At 40.5% G+C, this 8,447-nt stretch overlaps 1 protein-coding gene across 1 annotated transcript; it reads right to left on the bottom strand.

Moving 5' to 3' along the window:
- Nucleotides 1-139: 139 nt before the first annotated feature.
- LOC116547378 (tripartite motif-containing protein 64-like) lies at nt 140-1,286 on the bottom strand (the record flags this gene model as incomplete). The annotated part of the gene is made up of 2 exons (XM_032273346.1): nt 140-301; nt 814-1,286. Coding segments are annotated over 2 exons (635 nt in total), but the record flags the coding sequence as incomplete, so codon positions are not given.
- Between the last annotated feature and the right edge of the window lie 7,161 nt (nt 1,287-8,447).

Raw genomic sequence — 8,447 nt, 5'->3', positions numbered from 1 at the left:
AGGCCATTTATCCAACATATTAAAATTACTTGGCTAGCTTGTGTGGGTTTCTCTATTTGTGATTCCTATTATATCAATTGAAATCATTACATTTTTATGGGATGCATTCACTATCTTTTACATGGTAGTCTGAATTTAGCTAAAAATTATAAGCCAACATTGTGTTTATTTGCATAAAAACAAAAGGAAACATTTTCATTCTTACCACTATCAAATGAGTGTTGCTAGTTTCCTGATTTAGATTGCTTTGTGTTTCTTGATTGATTTTCCATAAATAGTCCATTTCCTTTGTGAGTTTATCCTTCAAAATAAACAAGAAGCTTAGCAATAATGAAGACAGTGTAGATTTCATCCTGTTACCAATAAATAAAAGGCTGTAGTTGAAAGAATCATGAATTTAAGTTAGAGTGGAGTGGTCAGATTTTTCCATGTTAAACAAATTTGGTTCTAATAATTTGGAAGTTAAAAGTGATAGAAACATAATAGAGAGTTTTAAGGGACCCTTCAGATAATAACATCAATTTTCTGAGAAACTGGCTTTGAAAAGTGTTTTGCTGTTGATCACCTCCCACACAGATCCATTCACACATTTGAACAGTGTATCTAAGGAAACCTGCTTTAGTGAAGGCTTGACACAGGTTTGATTAGAGTGTCAAATTAGCAACATCGAAAGGACACATTTCTGCCTTATGATTGACGTGGAATAATCACCACCTCCACCATCTGCATTCCCATCACCATCATTATCATAGGCTCTCATCTTTGTGATTTAAGATTCTGTAGATTTCAAACTGCCTTAGAGGCATCACGTACCCTGCTTTCGTCAGCAGCCCATCCTATTGGGCTGTGGCTGTGAGCCATGGGCTCTGGTGACTCGGAGCTGGGCCCACAGAGCAATCTCCTGTCAGCCTCACCGAAGAGCTCCTTAGTCTCCTCATGTCGCACACTGAGCTTGTCTGAGCTGTGGATGTTTCTCTGAAGTCTGGGCTGTCTGGCAAGGAAAGCCAGCTTTTTGAGGGCCACATTGGTTTTGAAGTTGGACTTCTCTGAGATCTCTCTGCATGCAGGGCAGTGCAGTGGTGCTCTGCCTTCTTCCCAGCAGAGGCAGAGGCAGGGTCTGCAAAAGTTGTGCCCACAGGCAATGGTGACCCAGTTTATGAAGCAGGTCATGCATATGGTGCAGGTGACCTCATTCTGGAAGGCCTGCAGGCTGCTGAATCCAGGTTTATGAAAATTAAAAAAAAAATTCTGAGAATTTCTATCTCTTATTTTATTTGTATTTTCCCCTATGATAGGGGAAAAGAAAAAGGCTGGTAGACAATTTTCTCTGTCTACTTGAGTTCTGTCCAATCTATCCAATAACTTAGCTCCAGTACAAGCTTGGACATAGTAAATTAGCAAACATGCTGAATTTATGAAGTTTTTCCTCAATAGCCATTAGAGATTGGGTCCAGGGCTCCCTGAGATACCAAAATCCTAAGATGTTCAATCTCTTTTTAGAAAATGATGTAGGATTTGCATGTAACCTAAGTCTACCCTCCTGAATACTTTATCTCTAGATGACTTTGAATACCTAACACAAAGTAAATGCTGTATAAATATTTGTAATGCCATACTATTTAGGAACAGCAAGAAGATTGTTAAAAATATGTACATGTTTAACTGGGTGCAGTCGTTCAAGCCTCTAATCCCAGCACTTTGGGAGGCTGAGGTTGGCAGATCACGAGGTTAGTAGATCGAGACCATCCTAGCTAACATGGTGAAGCCCAGTCTCTAATTTGTAATTTTAGTAGAGACTAGGTTTCACCATGTTAGCTAGGATGGTCTCGATCTACTGACCTCGTGATCCGCCAATCTCCAGTAGTCCCAGCTACTCTGGAGGCTGAGGCAGGAGAATCTCTTGAACCCAGGAGGCAGAGGCTGCAGTGAGCCGAGATCGCGCCATTGCCCTCCAGCTTGGGTAACAAGAGTGAAACTCCGTCTCAAAAAAAGAAAGAAAGAAAGATTCCCTAAGAGAGCCACAAATCCATCCTAGGATTGTGGATTTACATTACAATATCAGAAGTGGGTTTGAATGAAGCATTTCCTGTTGGAATCTATTTCTTAAATACAGACACCAGAAAGGTTAACTGACTGCACCTGCTTCCTTGCAGCAGTGAGTCCGTGCTGCTGCGCATGCCCCAGCCTGTGAATCCAGCGCTCACTGCAGGGCCCATCATTGGACTGGTGCACAGGCTCAACCGCTCCCGAGGTGAGTGTCGCCCCCTTGCTGGGATGAACATGTAATGTCTTCAAGCATGGTTTCTATGGGCAGTTTTCCTGGTGTAATGATCTTTCATCTGGAAGAAAATAGTCTGTGAATAAGTCTTTATAGTTTCACTATCATCAAACAAATAAATAAAAGCTGGTGAAATGTAATAAGGATCAGCCATATAACAAATTACTTAGAAAAGAATAAAACATGCAGAATGGCTCCTTAGGACTTAGAAACATTCTCTGACACAATTTCATATATACAAGTATTACATGAGGTACGCAGAACTGTGTTAATTCAGGACATTTCAACTTCAAATTAAGTGCTGTTAATGATTGTGATTTGGGTGATAGTATTTTTTTTAAGTATATTTCAGGAGAAGTTTCATAGTATTTGTAACTTTAATCATGTGCATTTTAATCAACCCCAAAACATACATGAGTGACTTAAATAACAATGCAAATCTGAGGATCTGTGAACAATAGGAAAGTGATTTGGTGGTTGATGAGTCCTTAGATAGAACTCCAGGATAGATCATGATCAATTAGGCAGATAAAAGAAGTCTGTGCCAAAATCCAGCATGAAAGTCAGATAATTCTTGCAAGGAATCTGCACTTTTCAGAAAATGGATTCAGATTCTCTCTAAGTATGAATTTGCTAGCTTAAGTGGCAGATCATATTTCTGGCAAAGTGATAACTTATTTTAGTGTAAGAATGGCTCCCCGCCTCATCTCCCGTCCCCAGCCTCCTGCTCTGCCCTGACGGAGAAGAGGCAATGGACTTAAATTTTATTGCTACGGACTTGGCTGCAGTGCAAGAGCTTCCAGTTTTTCAGCTGTTATGAAAAGTAGCTGACTAGACATAGGCATGGCTATCCTCCCCTTCATAGTTTTGAGTTTATAGAAGTTGTGGTCATTGTAGTTTAGCCATGTACTTGTGTAGATTTCCTAACACCCTCTGATTTCAATATTTTTCCAGACAAAAGTTGCCTTTTAATCTTGGCTTGTGTTTTCTAGTGAGAGTCTCTTTCTTATCTGAACATAAGAATGTATAAATTGCTTTTCACTGGAACATTCACTTCTTTCTACTGTGGAAATTTCCTTCAATTATGAAGTAAGCAATCACAATATCAGCCTGTTTGAAGATGTGAGAAGTTGGTTGTTTAGGCCTGAACAGGAAGGTGGATCTTTGAATTCTGAAAGACCTATTTTGCTGCATGGGGAGCCTGGGGCTTCTCCTCTGGGAAACACTACTGGGAGCTGGATGTAGACGACTCTTGGGACTGGGCTGTGGGCATCTGTAAGGTCTCCCAGATAAGGAAGAATGGCACCATGATTACATCTGAGGACATATTTCTTCTTTTATGTGTGAAGGTGGATCATCATTTCTGTCTCTTGACCAGCTCTCCAATGCTTCCTCACTATGTAGAGAAACCTCTGGGCCAGGTTGCTGTGATTTTTCTGAATGTCACCAAGAATTCCCTCATGTGGCGTTACCCGGTTGGCTCCTTAAATTTCCCTGTCAGGCCTTTCTTTTACACTGTCCACAGATGATCAGGATGAAGAAAGCTGACTGTTTGGGAACTGCATGTACAAGGGAGCCCTTCACTGTTGAAGCAAAGGAATCATACTGTTCAGGGTTTCTTTCTGTTTTAGTGTCACCTCACTTTATTACAATTAAATAAAAAAAATGTAAAATGCAAAATATTTTTGTACACTTTCTTACAATTAAAATAATCTCTGGTGGCTCATTACCTAAAATGTATATTGTGATTTTCAACTGCTTTGTGAATTAATTGGATGGAATTCTGGAAGTATGTGGGTGTGTGATTCCAGCTGAATGATCTCATGCAGGAACAGAATTTGCACATCATGGACAGACAGGATTTTGTACAATGCATTTGCAAGTGTGAGAGCTCCCTCCTATTGATACAATAAATTCTACATCTCATCACTTTAGGGGGAAAATTTATTTTACACCTAAATTTTCACTGAATCTTTGGGCAAAAGGAGGGATTTAACAGTCATACATTCTATGGTGACAAACATACATTCTGAGAAATGCATTATTAAGTAATTTTTACACTGTGTGAACATCAGAGTGAACTTACAAACACCTAGATAGAATAGCCATGTATAGACATGGGCCAAATGGTGCAGCCTATTGCTTCTCTGAGAACTTGCTAGCAATGCCCGAGGAAGAACCCAAAGGGTTTAACCCACATTGATTTCTGTAGCTGTTTAATAAAGCAAACAGCATCACCCAGGGAAAAATAGACAGATAAGCAGACTTCTTTAAAATGTGTTTAGACTTCCAGTTCACACAGATTGTGAATTCTCACTGATAACTAGACCTGAGACATAATCATCACCTCATGCTACATATTAGTATCAGGGGAAAAAAAAAGAAAACCAGAAAAAACAAGCAAAACCCAGTTCTGATGAAAACCCAGATTCTAGTGAGTCAACTGAGTCTGCCTACCCACCAAATGGTCATTTTCATGATCGCTAATTAAATAATGGCAACAGACGTTCTACTTCCAGTCAGGCAGATGATCCTGACAGATGTCTGGGGTCCTCAGTTGGGGCTGTTACCTTGAATATATTAAAACAGCCTCTCCAGGTACTGCTTGGGCTTGCTCACAGCATGGTAGTTAACTTTCCACAGTGAAGATTCCCACAGAGTCAGGAGAAGTGCTTTTATGCTACAGAGTAAAACATCAGCTACAGTCACAACACTATACAAAGTAAAGGGGCTAGAACTCTCAACAAGAGCAGTCCTGAAGTTACATCATAGGAAGAGAATGTGGGCTGGAATATATATTTAAGAAGTGGACACTGAGGATCTACATCCAGAGATTGGGGGTCCTATAAAACATGAGATCTAACAGGCCCCTTATAGAAACCATTCCTGCTCCAGATTCCTGTGAAAGGGCAATTGACAATTGAGACAAGGTAAATATTCTTTTGGAATTTTTTTCAAGATTTGGTATCAACTGGAACCATTGAGGAAGATGCACAGGATGCTGGAGAAGAGGGAAGGAAGGATGATCCATCTCCTTCAAGATGACCAGAGACAGACCCAGTAACTCTAGGACAGTGAGATGAAAAAGGTCCGTGAACCCTTGGCAGGAACCCCTCCGATGTCTCCAAGTGGCTGATAACTATTCATGTAGGTTTGTACTTGTACTTTTCTGAGTGCCTTGTACTTTTCAAGATTTCTTGATGATAAGAGTCACTGACTGGAGTTCATAATCCATAGAATACCTTCAGCATAGAGGGTGAGAAAGTCTTTCCCTCAAAAGCCAGAAGTTCAGAAACCTGTAGCCGAGTCATCCACTGGACCATACTGTAAGTGTGGACCATAGAGAGAGAAACATTGGCTTTAACCTCAGATGAAAGCTGTCCCATTCTCACTGCCCTGTGGCTCCCATATCAAAAGGGAAGCTGAGGTTAGGTCCTGTGACTATTCCTTCTTCTGGACTGTGGAACTTTTTGATGCTGACTCAGAGATATGTTCTCTGTTTACTAAAATCTAATGTCTATTAGCATTCTGCTATGAAGGAGACAGGTTGTGTCCTGTCACAGGCCTCTCACCCTGTGCCCATATGTTCCACTCCTCTGGCCCTTACTGATCCATGACGCCTGCCAGAATCACTGAAATTCTTCTCCCACTCCGTCAGTCCTCTGGCCCAGTTCTCAGAACACAGGTCCCTGACTATCCATTTCTCATTATCTGGCTTTGCCCTTCAAATTCACAAAATAAGAAAAGTTCGTCATCAAAATACCCTGGAATGGGAAACTGTGGTTGCCTGTTTGTCTGAGACCCAGCAATGCAGATGCAGGACTCAAAGACAGGAGGAGGAAGCAAAAGTGGATGCCCTTGAAACTGCTCAGTCACATCCTCATGACATCTAAGGAGGTAAAACGTATTTGGGGTTAAATAATTGGAACAGAGAAAGAGGACAGTCAAGTTCAGGTGCATATGGAGAAAAAGAGGTTCTCTCAGTGCCTGACACAAAGTAAAACTCTCTTACTTTAATGGGATGTACCCATGCATGTGTCAGAAAAGTAACCCTAGGCGAGGAAAAGCAAAGTCATAGTGAAGAAGGGATCCAGATAAAGAAGGGAACAGGCAGCATTTCCTGCACATTTCAAAATATTTCTTGAGTGCTTACATTTCCCAGAATTGGCATGAAGTTTCTGCTATGTATCAGTACCCAGTGTGAAAAAGACAGCCGAGAGTAATACACTTTCCTGGTTAAGAGCAATGTCTTGAAGTTAAACTATCTCTGTTTGATTCCCAAACTCACAGCTTATAAGCCTCATTCCCAGAACAAAGTGCCTTTCTCAAAGCAATGTGTGTCAGTGTGGACTGTGTAGGTGTGTTATGCATATATTTACATAATATAGTGTTGGTACATACAGAGTAATTGTGTGTACACACACACACACATACATACATACATACATACATATATATCATGTACCTATATATAATAATTGGATCAGTACCTTGCAAAAGGGTTAAAATTTACTAAACAAAATAACAGCTACATGACAGATAAACTCTAAAGGTCGTTCAGCCAAAAGAAAGGCAAAGAAATGGGAATAAGGGATAGAATAGAAACTTATAAGGAGGCAAGAGGAAAAAAAGAGCAAATCATTGAGAGAGATCCCAAATTTAAGATAGCAATGGGTGAAAGTGCCAGCAAAAGCCTTTTAAAAGTCCTTTAAAACTTCTAACATTTGCGTTAGAAGGTTGATTAGAGAAAGGACGCATTTGCATATCACCTGGGATGGAGGCTCCATCTGGTTCTCACACTCAGGGTTCTGAGACGCCATGATCATGACATGCAACAGACACAGATCTCATGTATCACTGTCTAGAGCTCTCCAACCTGCCTCAAAAGAAAGCAGACAATGCTGAAGGTCTCAGCTAAGGGGTTCACAATCTAGGATTTGGGCTTTGGCCATTTGGACCTTCCTGTATGTTGTCCTCAATTTGTAGAGTTGTGACACAATGTTACTTTTCAGATCCCAGAACACCTCAAATGACACCACAGGCTGCTCCACTAGGCTCCTAAACCTTGCTGTGGCTCCTAGTCTTAGTTTGGAGAGCCATGGTGGTTCTCACCTGCCCCAAAGTATGTGAGAAAGACACCCCAGCCAGTTCATAGTGGAGCCACAGAAAAATGAGAGACTTCATGAGGCTGTGTGAGGACACTGGGCATATGAAGTAAAAAGGACTGAAGCCATGTGTTCTGGCTTCAGCATTTTTCCTAATCACCCAGGTGCACACCACTCAGGACACAACTTGGCCTTTGTTCAGTGATGCCTGTCAAGTGTCTTTAAATAAGCTCCCATAGATTAGGGAGATCTGGCTCTTAGCTTAACAGGTTCAATGAAAGGCTTCACATGACAGATTACCTGTGAGAAATGAACCCTGATTTCATGGGGTTGAGAATATTACAGATTTTATAATGTCTTCACATTCCACTCTATATTTATTTTATGAATATGTTCCCAAATTTAATCGCTTTCTCTTTTTTTGAAGACATGTTTATATTTCAGTCCACCTTTATTCTGCAAACTATACTGCAAATTGTTATATTACTTTCTAAGTCTCTTTTTTTTTTTTTTTTTTGAGACATGGGTATCTCGTTTTACTATACAATTCTGCATTCTCTATCTCCTGGATTATTCTTTCAAATGTAAATAGATTTTGTACAATCCACTCCATAAGTAATTTATACTGCCTTTTACTTTGTAATTTACTATATACATGGGTTTTATTACACTTTGTGTTTCTGTAACAGAATTCCTGAGGTTAGGTGTTTTGTAATAGAAAGAAGTAAATGCCCACAATTCTGGCTACTGAAAGTCTAAGTTTGGGCAGCTGAGAGGGACTCAGGCTGAGTTCATTTATTCCAGGAAGTGGAGAAGGAGCAGGCAGGTACAAATACATTATGTGATGAGAGAGAAAGCAAGAGAGAAAAACCAGAAAGACAGACTCTTTTTAAACAGCTTTCTCTCTCAGGAACAAACTCATTCCTGCTGAAGCTAAACTTCACCATCCCATCTCACCCCAAAACATGAAGGCATTAATCTATATGTGAGGGATTGATTCCCATGAGTCAAACGCCACCCACTAGGCCCTAGCTCTCAACACTGATAAATTGGAGATCAGTTTC

The sequence above is a fragment of the Sapajus apella genome, unplaced genomic scaffold (genome assembly GCF_009761245.1).
Source record: "Sapajus apella isolate SASKATOON/1434 unplaced genomic scaffold, GSC_monkey_1.0 scaffold2877, whole genome shotgun sequence".
Classification (NCBI taxonomy): Eukaryota; Metazoa; Chordata; class Mammalia; order Primates; family Cebidae; genus Sapajus; species Sapajus apella.
This window is presented reverse-complemented; position numbering and strand designations above follow the sequence as displayed.